Raw genomic sequence first — 17,333 nt, forward strand, 5'->3', positions numbered from 1 at the left:
TGGCGTCCCGGTAATTGATTGAGAGCGAGGGATTGAGTTCCCAGGTTCTTTCTGTCCCTCTGGAGGATAAAGGTTGGGAATGGGACTACCCCTCAGGCTAGAGTTCGAGATACATTCGATATTAGTTCGAAATATGGAGAGAGATATGGGAAATCAACCCTCTGATCCTGTCTTTTCCACGAAGCGGTCTTGAATGGAGTTCCGATTTAAGGCAATAAGGATGGGACTCGGGTGAGTGACGGATCGATGTCGAGTCGCTGACGTGACGGCTCCCGCGGACTGTAAACCGTCTCGATCTGGTTACCATCCGGCCTCCGAGCTTGGCGGGACAAACTTCGATTCAGAATTAAGTTCGGAGACCCCGGTTCTCCAAATATTGGCTGCACGGATATTCGAAGAGCAGCTCCAATTCATTTGGGCGGTGGGGAGAACAAATTAGTCAGGGGTCGCTTGACCGGAAGATTTTCAGGAGATGGGTTCAAGAAGGGGAAAAATAAAGACAGCGAGACTCCTCGTTGAGTAAACATTATATAGCAGCCGGAGTAGCGGCGGCAACAGCAATAATGAATATCTGAAGAAGCTCCGAACACGAAACGCAGAACACAGGGTGGGCAGAATTCGAGCGGAGACGATCCGCCGGAGTAGGAGGGAATGTCGCCCTTTTCAAAGGATCCGTTCATACCGCCTGGGAGGAGTAGGTTTCCCACCACTTATTCCATTCCCGGGGAGCCGGCTCGCGTCATTGTACAGAATTAGAATTTTCGCGATACCGGCTGGTATATCCTTCAAGCCGATCGTGATATCTGATCGGGGGAGATGGAATCGTACCTTCTCAGCCGAAGTATCATCAGAAGCTCGCTAGTTGTCGACATGGGCTGTGCGATTGGTGAATGCGTTTGATACACCCTGTACTCGGGCTAGCGTGACAGCGAGGGTATAGTAACGGTCGGTGAGTCCGCCTGTCCGTCTGAATGACTGGAGGCTGACCGGGTGAGCCGCTTGCCGACGGAACGACCGAGGATTCATCGACTAAGTGATCCCCCACCGAAGCAACTTCTCCATATACTTCGATGTCCTCACCCCCGTGGGCTGCTTCGCGCCCCGCCCCAGGCCGAAGTCTCAGCTTGATGGGCCGTAAGTGATTCGGGCCCTGCACCGCATACGAGTCTCCTTGGAGCTCTGAGAGATTTCCAACCGGATTCAGCAGCCCGTGCATCCCGCCGCGAGAGCAGACCCTCCAAGATGTTTCCCATGAATGGCATCTGATCGAAAATCTCCCACTCGAGTCCCGATACCCCATCCCATGTGCAATCGAAGGCGTCTTTCGGAGCACAATAATAGCGGAGAAGCGAGCGATGTCATTTTTTCCATCATCGAACTGGGAGGTATCCTCCGATAGACATCTTGCTGACAGCCGTCGAACCGAACTGCTTATCTGAAAAATGAGCCGCTCGGCGGAGTTCATTTAGGTATTGGCTGTTTGGAGCACCCCCTTCCACGGTTTCGTTCCGTGGAGAGATAAGTCGCCTCCCCCGCTCTTCGTTTTCAGGTAATCGCATCGTCGGCGTTGTCATTATCATCAATTAGTCCATTTAGCATTAGGGACATCTGCGTCGGCAGATAGGACTGAAACACAAGTCGACCGGGGAGATGGGCGGTGTCGACAAAGCGGCTCTCTGAGGCTTTCGGCCTCCAGGGTCATCTGAGCACATGGCCGCGGCTTAGTTGCCGCGCTTGCTTCTAGAGGGAGCTACTTGCGTCAGCGAAGGAGCTTCCCGCCGAACCGCGAAGGTACCCTTCGAGCTGAGATCGAACATTCCGGTTTGAGTTTCTCTTACTGAATAGGGCGGAACTCGAGTGGTAATTCTATTGTGATTCGGTTTTTTCTTCCCCATCACGTAGGGAGACAGAGATACGAGATCCTACATTGAGCTCGAGTTCGATCGGTCAGCGACCGAGCCAATTGTCGAATTCCGGAATCTGCGCAAAGGACGTCTGATCTCGACGATGTGTCGGCGGGTTTTTATCGGATCTACTGGAAGCGAAGCGTTCACGAATCTGTCACGCTCATGGATGACTGGCTGTGATTATCTGTCAATGGCTCTGTTTCTTGCAGTTATCTTCGGTAATGTGGTAATTCGATGTTGTCGACGGCGGGCGGCGTCACTTGAAGACGTATATCCATTGAGGCCTCGGTCGGCTTACGCATCTCACAGCAGCGCTCCCAGATAAGGGAACTTCGCTGTCGCGGTTACTGATTCTTCTTCGTTCGCTCTCATCGTTCCCTATCTTATCGGCTCGACCACGGCCCAATGAAGCCGAAACTACTGACTCTGCTCTGACTCGCGTTGGGCTCGTCCACATGCTGAAAATTTCGTGTTTTTAATCCTTCTGGCGAGGTATCCGGCGTTGCCGCCGATCGGCCGAATCGATCTGATTGAAAGCCCAGGTGTCGACACAGCCAAATCGGCGATCGGTTCAGATCTGTGGAAGCCCTGAGATGCATTCCGTTCTCTTCGAGTCGCGGGGGCAGAATCTCTTCGGTCTCCATTGGGACCGAGGACCTTGAGCTTTTCCGCAGAAATTCGTCCCTATAGTCGCTTTCTGTGATTGAATGAATTCATGAATGCAACGTTCCTGGCAAGAACGATTCCCATTGTGTCTTTGTGTCCTTGCTGAGTTTCCTCTTCCGTCGAGTAGTTCTCCACTCCTCCGAACGTCTGATGACGAGTCATTCAGGTGGGGGAGCTCCAATGCCGGACGCTTGGAGTCGTGCATTCGTCGACGAATACGTGATTTTCCATTCATCGGGTAAGCCGTTCGGCGAATCGAGAAAGCCTCCGACTGCGAGAGAATCATCCAGTATCGTCCGTTTCCTTCCTTCAAAGCCCCCTATCCCGACGACCACTGCGATCATCATCATTACCGGAATGATTGCAGAGTTTGGCGAGCGTCGGGAATCTGTTTGTTCGCTTCTAATAGCTGAGTGAGGTTTGACTGTTCCTTTTCAGAAGCCACATGAGCTCACTCTTCGTGGGCAATGATTCGGACCAAACTCAGTCAACTGTGAGACAATGACGGTAACCAGATCGTCGTCGACGAATATAAGCGCAACGATGACCACTATCGGGAACAGCCTCCGTGAAATGCATACTGAGCAATAAAATCATTAAATGGTGGCTAGGCATGGCAGTAATAAGAACAGAAGGAAAATAGAGATTTTCCGCGCCGCGAGCTCTCTGGCGGCAGACCATCATCGACGGAACTTGCATTATTTCGTTTCGCTGAGACGTTATTCGCTAAGCCGTGAAGAGTTTCTTTTCCGTGTGGACGGGACTCTATCGCTAACTGGCTGGCTGGCTGGTGGGCGTGGGCGGTACAACATGCTGCGATGCCGGCGCTGAGGGCCGTCCTAAGGCTGGAAAGCGCACGCGCATATGCCCAAGCCTTGCTGCGGAAACGGTAGCAACTCAAATGGGCCGGCAACAGTTGCTAAACATTCTGATTATGACGAATCGCCCTTCGGGATATATTATGAGAACTTTCAGGCACCTACACGCTCTGCCAGAAGTAGACTGAAAATACTCAGAAAACGATGGAATCCTGTTGGCCGGACCATGACGGACTGCATACTCTTCCTCTTTCAAGGAATATCCACCATCCTCGCGTCCGACCGAGAATTTTCGGAAAAGAAAGAGAACAATGTAGATCATCAGCGAGGGTTTTCGTTTCATCAGCGGGGAAACAGCACTGCAAACACCTCTCGATGTGTCTTAGGAGTAGCCCGATGATGGATCGGAATGTTTCCGTTCCGAAGGCGAAGATTCCGTGAGAGCATCTCTGCTAAACGCTGCTCCGGCAGGCGCTATTGATTCAAGCGGTCGCGTGAACTCGGATCGGATTTTCGATGGACACCCTCACGACATGACTCTGCAGCGTAAACACATGGCACCGCGTCTTTGCGCTGCCTATTGACTGTTGTCTTAGGTTGCTGTTTTTCTGTGTCGCAGTGACGAGCAGATTTTGGGAGCTTCCCGCCCCTTCCGGAACACCTGAGGTTCCGGAGCGAGACCAAACGGAGCGCAAGCGCGCGATTACGCCTGAGGCTCCGGAGCATATTCCGTTGCCGACAGAGAAAATTCTGCGCTCGGAGACCGTCCAGGGGAGCTCGGATACGAGTCGGACTCTGAGGAGTCGGGAAGATCTCTTCGCTTCCTGTAAGCTCCCTTCAGAAACGAGAGCGATCTGCAGGAGAGAATGTCTCATGTACGCCGATTTTTTCCTTCGATATAAACTCTATGTATGTATATCTGTACGGAAATGTCGACGTTGTAGGTTTCCTGACCCCGTTCGTCCCGCAGGTGTGAGAGGCCGTCGACGGCTTTGCCGTCTGTGTCGTTGCTGTCGTCTCTTCGTCGACGTCTTCGTTGCAGACCCGGTCGCCGTCATGAATCAAACATCTGCACGATGATTCGATGCGGAGACGGACGATGCGGTTTCGGTGTGCTGCTGCATCTGCCTCCCTTGCCATGCGGCGGTCGAGAAGCCAAACCGTCGAGAACGGAGCTCGCGACCGCTTATCGGTTTCGGATTTGAGTTTTCGGTTTCCAGTACCGTATGTGTTCTCATGCTGCATTCTCTGCCGCTGAGGATCGAAGATTACTTGTTCCTGTCGCAATTCTTTACATTAGGCCGGTTTCCGCCGTCCGGAAGGGGGAAACTAACGGGGAGCAAAAGTCACAGCAATCAGATCAATCAGTCAGTCAAAGGGAGAACGCGACGAGTCCATCGACATGAGTGGAGATGGGTCGACACAAGAGGATACCGTGGCGCGGCCGACGGAACGACTTCGTATTTCTGCTGTTGTTGGTTCGTCTTCGTCGAGCGCTCCTTCAGCTCGCTTGCTCACTCGCTTACTTGTTGCTAGTCGTCGTTGGAGAAGACGAGGCGGTGGCGGCAGCGGCAGCAGCAGAAACAGCTAATGATGATTTGTCGTGAGCGACCGCCTAGTGAACATCGCCGAAAGACACAAGACGATCTTTCTGTTGGCTGACTAGCTCGGAGGGGGCTGCTCCCACTTTCTTACAGACGTCTTCCTCTGCTGCCGCAGCCTCTTCGGATCGAGTTCCTCCGAGATGAGACAAACTTCAACCGCCAGCCTGCTTTTCGTTTCGCAGCCAGCTCGACCGGCAGCTCCCTCGAGCGGTTGGCGACTCCGTCAACTGCAAACTATAGAAGTTTCGTCAGAGCAGTTGTTACTTCACCGTCGGAACTTACTACCGGTCTTCAGCAGACGCGCGGAACTTGTACTTTTCTTCTGTCGCCTGATCCTCGTTGCTTCTGTTCTGAGCATAATCACGCCTATCCATCCTCTCACGCCTGGGGAGGATCCGATCTAGCGGATCTACGGTGGATTTACAATTTTCAACTCCATTGGGCTCTCACGATCGGGAAAATTCCCATACGAGTTCTCTTGATCGATATTTTTCCCAATACGTGCCATCGGGGGAAACTTCACCTCGCGACTCTCTCGTCGCTCTCGAGCAATCCATCGATCTGATGCGGACAAGACCCGATTCGAAGTCGATATCCATAGTAATTATCACCGAATTATCCAGAGGCGATTCGATTCTAACAGCCGGGGCAGATAACCAAAGACCTAAAGGACTTTGAATAGATACTTCTGGCTCACAATGATTGTATGCAAATTCCACAATTCTCAATCCTGATTGACCGACTGACTGGCTGACTAGAATAAACTTTTAGCAGAACAATGACTTGCGGAGAAGAAAAATGAATGTCGTTGGCGTGTGCGTTAGCTCATTTCGAAACAAAGCCAGGCAGTAGCAATAGAGACTCGGGACGTAGCCTTTGCGATGCCTTGTTAGCACCACTAATCTTTCTCCGTTCTTGACCAACTACGGCGGAGTCGAAAGGCGATGCTTGTGAGTCCTGCCGCTTCTTCCATATCTAAATTTCCTCCCCACGAGGGATCACGCGATTTCAAGAGCACCAGCACTCACTACTCGTAGTCTTCATTGAAACCTTATCGTTTCCTTATCAAATACACCAGAAAATCGTCGGGAGAATGAATTCGGAAGTGAGGTCATCCATGGCTCATCATGACCCACGAGGGAAGGCATGTGGTTTCGGAATTCGATTCAGCCCAAGAAATTCGAAAATGGCAAAGTCCGGGGTCAATAATTCGGAGGTGCTTCTGTGCACAGCAAAAACTCCATCTCGAATCGAGTGAACGACGAGTCAGCATGAGCGTTTGTGTCAGACGGGAACGTAACAAATGGGGTCCGGGCACTTCAATCTGCGCGAGCACGCCAAGAGGAGGGCGCCGTCCTTCGAAATAGGTTCCACCACAGCTACCGGTGGCGGCGGCGCGGCGGCGACCATCGAAGCAGCAGCAGCGAACCTTCTCACTGACACCTACCTCGACGCGTCAGGTTGGCAGGCACTACGCTCTTGGGGCAGAGTCCTACCTGTAGCCTCCGAAACAGTAAAGCGTATCGCGGCGAATCGGTCGGAGATCAATGCGCTCTAGAGCTTGGTTCTCATGAGACGCTGGGCCAAGGACAGTGAGGATTCCCACGCTCGACACTCGAGAGCTTCATTAGCAGCTTGGAGTGGCTTCCCTGCCCTTGGTCGGACATCTCAGCAACGAACTCGCTCCGTACGAGATCCGATCGATTGAGATGATCCACCCTCTTGGAAGTAGCCACGGAACTTTTTGATATATGAATATACATGGAGACTTCAGCTGAGGTGCGCGAGATGGACGAACATAGTGGATCGTACCAACACTTAGGTGGTTTGGAGTCCTGGCAGAGAGCTCGGAAGTTGAACGAAAAGAGGGCCGCGAGGAGCGGCATCCGAGCAAAACTAAGAAACACAGACCCGTGCATCTCGACCGGCCTAGTCCTGAGCGGGAGCAAGAGAAATTCGTGCACGCCAGCTTTGAGCGATCGAGCCTCCGAACTCAATAACATGCTCCCTGTATCAGCTGTAAGTTGCGGCGGTTCTGATTGCACGGCTGAGGCGCGACTCGTTCAACTCGCATCATTGCCAAACACTCGACCAACAGCTCGCAACAGAATTGCGCTCGACAAGAAGCGCGGTTCCCGACCGGAAATCCAGTGAGTTTAGAAATAATCTTTCGTCCCACTCCTGGATGTCGCCGGCGGTGACGAACGGGGATTCTATGGGGTTATTCGCACCGCGGTGGCACTCTCACGACGTGAACGGACAGACGAGTGAACCGGTCCACGGGATTCCCATATTAGGCTGTGAATAGTAGCACCAACAAAGCTCATTTAGCGGTACAAGTGCCCGTATCTAATTGGTCTACGTCACTTGACCGTCTGGCCGACTGGAGGGCGAGCGTTTAACGGCCCGCCTGCCCGGCCGGTCGAGCCTCCGACTGATTAGCCGCATGATGAGCTGAATCACCGGACGCTTCCATGCAAACACATCAGAATGGCCATGCCTTTCAAAATCAGCACCGTTATTTCGTTACGCGGGGATAATCAACTGATGAGCGAGGTTCTGCTGGGTTTCGGCTCCCGTCGGCTCCTCATTGTATTCGACAATTTCTCCGGAAGGAAATCCGTGTTTCTCAGCTTGGGAAAAAATCTCGTGACTTTGTCGGCTTGGACGATACTTTACCGAAAGTGAATGCGCGCGTGGCGTCGGAGTCGCTCAGTGGCCAAAACGTCGATCTTGCTGCCACCCGGTAGGCAGACAGCGATAGCCCTCGATTAGTGTCGTTCTTCCCTACTTTCGTTCGGTGTCTTTCTTTTGCGGCGAATTCCTCGAGTAGCAGATTTTTGTTTCAAGCGATTTATGTCGAAAGAAGATTCTTCTTCCCACCTGGGGACAAGACATAGATCTTTTCGCGCGACACCTCCGAAAGGCCTCCGAGGCACTGAAACGTTTGAAAACGAAGCGAAAAATTTTCACATTGTTCAGCTCTGATCGCTCCAGCGTTGATCGGCACCGAAATCGGGTCCAGGAGCAGATATTCAGCCGAATGAATCATGAGATCCTCGGGAATCAGTGACGGAAACAACTAACGTATCATGTACTATGTACCTCGTTAGGGCTAGTTCCTTTCGGCGAAGTTGCGCTCCCGCGAATCGATTCGAACTGTTTCTATTGTCTAATTCAGCGAGAATATTTTTTTTTCGGTGTTGTTGCTCTATCCCCGCTTCCGACAGCGAACGATTCCGTCAAGGAACATCCTGAAATCTCTGATATCATCATCAGCACCGGCTCGTTGATGTTCATCGAGCCGGCGTAGTGGTGCCAGGTGTACGAGACACTCGAGTAGAGTCACGCGATGAATTTTGTAGTTCAGCTTCTGCATTCGAAGACCCATCTTTGTTCTAGCTGAGCCGAGCCTTCTAAGTTCTTCGTGAGCTTCTTCATTGTTGGTGGCAAATCTTCGCATCCATTCATCGCGACCGAGGATGCCAAAACTCCGTCTACAATCAGTGCTTGTAGTCGAGGTCGTTCCGAGAACTATCGAGCAGCACATAGCTCTCGAGGGAGGGGGAGGGACAGGTGGAATTCAGTGACTGCACCATCGCATAGCTGTCGCCTGCTGGAGACAATCTCTGCGATACCGGACGAAAAACTTCCGCAGATTCCCAGAAACGAGATGAGCTGTCGATTGCTCCCTAGAACTATGGTGATGGAAGATAGAACGCAATAGTGGACCGGACGAGGGGGAGGATCCGAGCAGCCTGGAATCGACTCCTGGACTGCCGGGACGAAGGGAGAAAAAAATGAACAACATAGACAATGCTTCGTAGGTGCGTTCGGTGATTAGGGTTGGTCAGCTCGGCGCAACCCCGTTCGCATAAGTTTGTTCGCATTGTCCCAGACGACGGTGCACAGCACAACGAAACGTCTGGTCAACGATGACTGGGACGACGACGAAGAAGTTTGCAGCCGGCGTCCGCGGAGGAATTCACTAACGCACTCACTCATCCAATGATGAGCATGTTGATGCTGCTGCTGACGACGATGCTTCATCACTGTTTCGTTGTTTTGTGTGTTCTTTGTCTATCATTAAAAACTCTTCGAAACTTATTTCAATTGTTGCCTTGGGAACCTCTTCTGACCGAGCACAGCTTCCCGTATGGGCGGTGTTTCTCAGCGAATTTCTCCGGGGACTCGATGACATCTCAAGTCGCGTAGATTCACAAACAGAAGATTGGGCTTGAGGAAAGAGGGCCCACGGGGAGCAAATAAGCGAGTCGGAGCTAGGACCATGAGCAGATTTTAGACGGTTTCGCTTCTCTCGCACTGTGAATTGTTTTCGATCGACGAGTGAGATTGTTGAGAAGAAATCGCTAGGTCACACAGCCGACGATCACGCGATGCGAGGCTACGGCAAGGGAGCTCCTCTCCATGAACGCTTGGTTATGGACCTGAAAAGAGTCAAGGGCTGCAGAATCAATGGAGCAGAGGGGGCTTCGAGTGTGCGTACGGGGTCAAGCAGGAGCTTCAGGGGGAGGGAGAATGCGGCGGCATATCTGACGGCGAGGAAGATTCTGGGAGGGAACGCATGCTGTCGTTCTCCTCCAGGAATTCAGGTCACCGCCTCCCGATTCCGAACTCCAACACCAGTTTCCGACAGAAACTGACCTCCGCAGACTTGGAGAACCCAAGAGTCAAAAAATCTCGCCGATCTGTCCTGTGACGAAGCGCGCTCTCGATTTCTTTCGAAATTCGAGTGAAGGAAGTGTTCTTGAGAAAAAAACGTAAATCTCTCCGGGTTGCAGCATTTGTCGCACAGACGGCAGCTAGACCAACTGACAGACGGCCAAACAGTCGAAGGTATCGAGAGGAAGAAAAAAACAAATTTCAAATTGACGGTCGTGAATTTGTGACGACATTCGAAGCAATGCCTTCTCCTTTACATTGTATAGTGAAGAAGACGGAAATTTCTGAGAACAGTTCGGATTTCTGTGAATCTTCTTCAGTAGTCCTATCAGCCTGCAGTCGATCCGGTCCGCTCGCTTACCCCCTGCGGAGCGCGTTTAGCCACCAACCACTAACACCAATATATCGTGTTTTAATGCGGTTAAACGGCTCGTTTTCCCACTGTGAAACCCTTAAGCGGCGGCAGTGGCATTAGTGGCGGCGGCAGCAGCAGCCGCAGCACCACCGCCAGCACCCACTAAGCTCGGGGCGAGTTGGACCTACAACTAAGTTCACCTACCGCCGAAAAGCGTTAGCGCGATGGGTGCCCTTCGAAATCCTCTTCTCCTCTCGAAGGTTTTGTTGTGCTTGTCGTTACTCTGCCACATGTGACTTGTTCACTTTTTCTCTCTCATTTGACCCCCGACGATAGGCGTCTGCCAACTGCCGTTCGTCCGACTGCCGCGTACAATTCTCCGTCCATCCGTACTCCGTACGTTCGCTCGTCTCTGAGCAGCCCTCATCTTACGGAAGCACTTCCCGCAATTAGAAACGAGAACCGACGACTACCGACGTACTTAGTGCCTAGATTGTTGTTGATTCTGTCTTTCCCTACGTAAACATTTACCGATCATTACGCTTTCAATGGTCGGCCTAGCCACAATGAGCCCTCATGTGGTTTGTTTCAAGGAACCAGTACGACTGCTGCCGCTGATGCGGTCGCCGGTCGTGGTGGCCGTGGTGATGATCGTGGAGCCGCTACCTGAGGGAAGGCGCACCCATACGAGTGGCTTCATCGACGTGGGGCCTAGTGCTGGCTGGTTCCCAGAGACACCCGACTCCATCGGTGAGAGACACCCGATGAATGGGCAATCGAAGTTGACGGGAAGAAGCGGACGTCAATTCCTAAAAACCGACTGTTTGAACCATTGAGTAACCATCCCAGGTCACTTCGGAGATGAGTATTCATTCGAAAATTGAAGCCTGTCAAAGGACCGTTATGTGTCGCGAGAGGATCGATAGAGAACAGAGACGCGTTTGAGGACGATTACTCGACGGTCTGTTGACGTTTGACATGTTAACCTGTTTGACTCGTGTTCGGACCCGTACCTTGACCTCCCTTCCCGTCAGAGCAGCTGGAGTTTCTTCTCGTTTCCTTTCGATACTATTCCGGGGTCACTCCCCGGGTCGAACGCGGTGCTGTTCGTGGCGTCGGTCGGCACCCTTTGGATCGACGGTTTTCTCCTGGTGTCTACTCGTACCCTGAGCCGCCGTGTATCGAGTCGCCTTCTGGTCATACGCGTTATTTTCAGCTTTCTGAGGACACCTGCGGCCACGCCTTTCAGATGTTCCGAGGCTTTCGAGAATTTCTTGCCCGTAAGCGCAGAGCCGAGATCGAGCTTTCTCAATGGCCCATAGGAGCTTTCCACATCGATCCTCCTCCTCGAAGCTGATCCAGTTCATGGCTTATACGAAATGACGAGAATCACGAAAATTCCTCGAGCATTTCCGCCGCATGGGACGGATAGCTCTCGCCAAGCTCCGAGAAGGTTGGAGAGTCCACATTAGTAGTAGAACGAAGCTACGAGCCGGAGGCGTCGCGCCGTCCGGCACAACGATAAGTTCGACCAAAATCGTCACCTCGGCTACCGGGACTACTAGAGGAGAATGTCGAGCGAACGCTTCGATTGTCCGCGCCTTTGAACTCTTCTCTTTCGAGAAGGGGGACGCTTTCAGAGATGTTCTTCTCCTCCACGACCGAACGGACGAGATTCTGATAGCTGAGGTCATTTCGGTCACCGGGATCTGAAAATAATCGCCACTTACAACATGCTCTTACCGATCTGTCGTATCGGAGCATCCATCTCGGAGAATCATCGACTTGTGAACGGATCGCCGACTTGTTCGCTGTCCTGCACCTTGTTGAATCAATTCGATTGCAGAAGTTCAAGAAACGAGACTTATTTCTAGGTAGAAAAATCGGGTTCCCGCCATTGAGTCAGCAGCTGAGCACAGGCTTCCGGCAAAAGGGTTTCCAGCATGGACTCTAGGTATAATTTTTTTCTTGTTTTTCACGAGGAAATTCACCGACCAGCAGAATCCTGCAGGGACGCTCAGGCTCTCATAGATTATTCATTCGTAGACGTCAAAGCAGTTTGTGCGTCGAAATTTCAAGCAGCAAAATTTCTAGCTCAAACCGAGGCGAGTCGACGTTGAAAGCGAATGGAACTTTTGCGTGACACGTCAGACACATCCGTTCTTGTTGTCTAATGCGGCAACTGCAGCAGCGGCAGAGCCGCTTCCCTTACACAGAGGCCTACGGTGGCGTACCTCACATCGGTCGCTACTGAATTCCATGTCAACACCGAAATAAGCGACGGAATCGAGAGGACTGCTTCGGGAGAGACCTACGCGTTGGAGGCTGAGTCTCGAATATGCTCTGCGCGCAAGCCTTCACTGCGGCTTCGGCCGTGGCCGCTATCATGCGTCTCTTGGAACTTCATGGCGTTTTCTGTTGCGCGGTCGGCAACCTTCGAGACCCTACGGGCCACCACTCGGCGACCCCAATTCTATTGTGTTTGCAAACGCCGAACCTAAGAACTGAGTTTCGCGAAAATTCAAGAACCAGCAAAGCGCTACTAAATGTCGTTCAAGACTTTGGCTCTTTCGCTAATTTCTCTGTCTGAGTCCTTCGTATTGCTGTCAATCCCTGACGGGGATTCCATAGGGCATCGGATTGCACAGAGCACCCGGGAAAAGTCCCGACCCAAGAGGTGGGGATTTTCGGATGTGAGATCTGTCTTTTGGAGCCCTTAAGGCACGACCGAGGAGAAAGTCATGAAATCCGGTGATCCATTCAGTGCGTACACCGATGAGCACAGGTGTTGCTTTCGGATTTCCCATGTTCCGGACGTCTCCGACGGTGGTCCGAGCGAGAGGTCTAACCGCAAGTGGTCATTACGAAATTAGAGACGAATTATAACTCCGAGCTGTTAACAACAGATGACACCGATTTCGGCGTTTTGAATGCTCACCCGCTCGCTCGTTCATCCGCTAATTTCGAAGTGAAACTAATTTCGGAGTGGAACATTTGAGATCGGTGATTTTGAAGCCGATGACGTCTGCCCCAGCTCTTCTGTTTGTTCAAGCATCGTTCTGGAGCGAGGCGGGAGGTAATTTTCATGAATCGTGTAAAGTCAGACCGAGCAATCAATTCCTGGAGTAGCAGACGGTGCTTCCGAATCCCAGCAGCCACGGTGCGACGACTGTTCAGTCGGACAGGGACGCCACGAATAGAGTCCGTCAATGACGCGACATTTTCTGAATTTCGAGGCTCCTCGATCAATCCGTGGTGGAGATCGATGGAATGCTCATTCGCATGAACTAGCCGTCCTCACGTGTAGCGGAAAAGGCAACACGAGCAGCGACGGAACAGCATTTACCAAGGCTCTGGAGATATGAATCCGTCGAGCTTTAGCACAAGACTCAATCGAACCGTGACTAACGGTTGTTGGGAAGTGTCATTGATCGAGAGACGAAAGCGTAATCAGCCACTCGCTGCTGGAATCGGATGGAACGTTACGTCGAATGGCTCGTACTTTGGTCTCTAGACTTACGTAGAGATCGACGATCGTACCTGAACCAAGAAACAACGTTCGAACTTCGCTATACACATACGAGTCCAGAGCCAAGGCGAGAAAGTTTGCTATCCGTGTGAAGTGGAGAATGCGAATTCCTATTCGGCTTTTCGACTGCGTTCAGTTCGAGCAAGGAGAAGCTCGTCAACACCCAAAGGATTCGAGCATCCGAGACGAAGACAGGGAAACGGTCAGCCGATGATCCATTGATTTCCTCTGGATGTGACGCGAATCATATTGAGCGATGTCACAGGGAAAGCGACAAATCGAAGCCGAAAGCACATCATATTATTTGCCCTGCGGCTGAGCAAATGCCGCCTCGGGAGGGGAAGTACATGACTTTGACAAGCGACGACGAGTTTGTGAGCGACACAGAAACCCGATCAGGATGACGACGACGACGACGAACACGATGGCGATAAAGCTTCGGAGTTACGGAGACCCACTGCTTCTGGATAAAGAGAGACTGTCGGTCGGTCCATCCATCCATCGAGTCAAGCCGCCGACTGAGACCGTGGAACAGACTCCTGGAGCGTGTCGATTTGACATGCGAAAAGCCGTTCAGAACTTCCTCCTTTTCACCGAGCAGGCGACGGCGGTCGCGCTCCGAAGAGACACCGCTGTCCGAAAAGCCGCTCGGCAACGCACACCACAGAATACACCTCCGAGCTCCTCATGCATAGCTCCGTTCAGAAACGTCCCGCTGACACATTATTGAATCATAATATGCGCCTGAACAGAAACAACGACCTTAGCAACAACACTGCCCTACGCTGGGCATGCCTCGCTTAGAACGTCACGTCCGTTATTGACCCCAACGGACTTCACTGCAATCGTTTAGCGGCTCAATCCATGCCTCACTCGATTGAGTCCATTTCAGCTCTTAGTGCGTCGATCCGCTCTCGGCGTCAATGGGTTACCCTTGAATCACTCACCGGAGAAGTCTGACCCCGTCGGTGGATCTAATAAAATTATCCCGAACTCGGTGTCTCCCGGGATCTCGACATTCTCGAAAGCTCCGAATTCCCCTCGCAGGCGATTTCCCCCGCGGGATAAAAACGATAGGATGAGGAAACTTGATGAAAACCGGCAACAAGGCTCAGTAAATTATGTCGGTTCGGGTTTTGAGAACAGATCTGGTAGCTCGCAGAAGCTTAAGTGTAAAGAGCAGTTCATACCGGGAGGTGTTAATGGTCTTCACTTGGTTTGCTACGCTGCCAGGAGCCAGTGGACGACACTCGCTCCAGAACAAGCACGCCAGTCTCAGCTCTAGTCTACTTTAGAAGAAGCAAAGCGTCACGTGCTAAACGCAATTTACGCCGAATACACTCGAGACGACGAGAGGCCCCGAGCACGAGTTGAAAAATGGAATCACCGACCCCCTCCCTGTCCTTCCCTTACGTCTCTTATAGAATTGTGTCTTCGACTATTATTACCCTACTTATGAATCCATTTCTTTCATTCAGTGATGAGAATTCCAAGCAGGAAAACCGCAGGCATTATCGTGAGACCTAAGAGGGGGAAGGCAAAGAAAGTGGGGAAAAACGGAGACGAGAAGAAGTGTGAGGAGAACTCAGAATCCTTCCTGAATTCAAACGGGCATCGGACGTTTCTCTATGAAGACGAGAGAATCGCGGATCAATAATTATTGGTAATGCGTATTTCACGCCGCGCCGACGAGCGGGATGCTGATTGGGTTCGTTCACGAGAAGAGCGACCCTTCTAGGGAAGAAAGCGCTTCTGAAGTTGCCGAGGAGACCGTCTGGAACACCAGCGAGGAACCGGAGCATTTACGCGACTCCGTGAAGCACTACCGTTGGTCGAAGCGCGTCTGAGCTGGTAAATGACCAGATAATGTGTCGACAGCACGATCTTGGCTTGGACAGGTCGAACTCGAACGACTTATGCCAACGACGACCACTCCGTCAGCTGACATTTTCCGATGCGCTGCTGCTTTCTCTCCCCATACGCTCATTACGTCGGCCGCTATTTTCGTCTTCGAACGAAAGACAAAACTGTGTGTTGATGTGATTATCATAATGGCGCCGAATCGTTCCCGAAGGGCTGGGCAGTTTTAGAATCTCTTTTCGGCCGCTGCTTGCCTCCATCGACTCACCTCCAACGGTCTGCTGCCTTCTGACGGTATCCATGCGAAATTCGCGTCTTCGCGTAATGATCCTCATGGGCCAACGAGAACGGCCAGAGAGAGAACGGCCGCAGCCGGGCTGCACGAATCGTCGTGGTCCTCGGATCGGGACCCTCGGGTTTTCAACAGGTTCGATGGACGGGTTTCAGGCTCCTTGCGCGCTCCTCCATCCAACGAATCCGGAAATTTGATCCTCGTAGGTCGAGCGACTTGCTCGTCTTCCGTGTGGCCCACCCTACTCTCTGACCGTCCAATAGACTGGGGATCGGGAACCCCGAAGTCAGCGCGAGAGCGAAGGGTAAGGAAAACGCTTCGCTTCGGAAGAAGAACATGCAGACTAAACTGTATCATTGACGGAGAGCGGTCTCCACCCAGAGTTTCCTGATGCCATTGTTTCGTTCCTCCGCTATCACGGAGTCAATAGCGAGCCTTCAAGGGTGATTGAATTTGCCGTTCTTCGGCGTCTAAGTCGTCTGACGGAGCTCGCTGACTCGGTCGGTAGTGCAAGCCAGACGGTTGGGGAGCGAGGGGATCTCCCGGGGAAAATATCGCCGACCGCTCACTCGAGCTCGGAAAGTGTCGAGGACTCGGACTGAAGAGTACACCCGATGCCGCTGTTATTCTGACCTCGAAGAAATGGAACAGTTTGCTTTCCTTGATATGCTCAGATCTCAAGTCTAGAACGATGATCAGATCTCCTCCCAGTGATTACATGCGCTGATATCTACTCCGATCCCCTCCGACTGCTTCTCTTTTCCGCTCTTTCACCTGAAGGGAGGGTCGGGGCCCTAATCGGGGAGTATCGGCGGGCGCGATTCGGGGTGCCGATCCCCCCCCCCGGCCGTCGCCCGCCATTCTACGATATTCTCATAGAGCCCCGTTCCCTCATAGATTTCGTCTCCTCCCCTCCCGTTTTGTCGAGTCGGGGAAATCGGGCTGAAACTATTACAGGGTGGAGTGAGCATACTTGTATGATGTGATCCATGTGGTCTGCTGCTCTTGGCCGGCCGGCCGGCCTGCCCGCCTAGCTCCCTCGCTGGACCGGAGGGAAACTAGTGAAACGAGCTCTGCTGCATGTCCCCATATTAGTAAGTAAGGCTCCAGGCTTACTCGCCCGTCTTTCTGTCGATCTCACTCATCGTTTCGATTAAAGGGCATCATGACTGTAATTGATGCGACCCGCAGAGCTGTGTGCCTTTTGACGGGGAAACTTCGGACATACCCCGGGGGTATCTCCGGGAGAAAAGAGGATCGAATCTCGCAATCGCCATTTTTCCATCAGCCAGGGCATCTTCTGAAATATACTGCGAATATTCCGGATCACTCGGGTTTCAGAGCGGAGCCGAACATTACCTAGTGCCGGGGCGAGGGGGAAGTCAGAATAAGTCTCCCCGGATGACGGCGGTCGTTCTAGGCCCTCCGGAACCCTGTCATCCCGCAAAGCTCGAACGGACTCGACCCTCAGGGTCAACAACAGGGTCTAGCATCGAAGCTATATCGGAAACTGGATAGGAGAAAGAAATTAGGACGGACCGAAGATCCGAGATTGATAGTCTCTGATGAACACAAAGTGAGGTGGGGTGGGGTGAAACGGGTGTGGCAGCCGAACGAAC

The 17,333-nt window shown here is 52.3% G+C and overlaps 1 protein-coding gene across 1 annotated transcript in view; it reads left to right on the top strand.

The window, feature by feature from the left end:
* Window positions 1-220: 220 nt before the first annotated feature.
* LOC100901239 (aryl hydrocarbon receptor) overlaps window positions 221-17,333 on the top strand; it is a 58,435-nt gene continuing 41,322 nt past the window's right edge. Inside the window, exon 1 of the mRNA XM_029113029.1 lies at window positions 221-231. Within this exon, the coding sequence (XP_028968862.1) occupies window positions 221-231 (11 nt within the window). The remainder of the gene's footprint in view (window positions 232-17,333) is intronic.

The sequence above is a fragment of the Galendromus occidentalis genome, unplaced genomic scaffold (assembly GCF_000255335.2).
Source record: "Galendromus occidentalis unplaced genomic scaffold, Mocc_1.1 scf7180000075950, whole genome shotgun sequence".
NCBI lineage: Eukaryota > Metazoa > Arthropoda > Arachnida > Mesostigmata > Phytoseiidae > Galendromus > Galendromus occidentalis.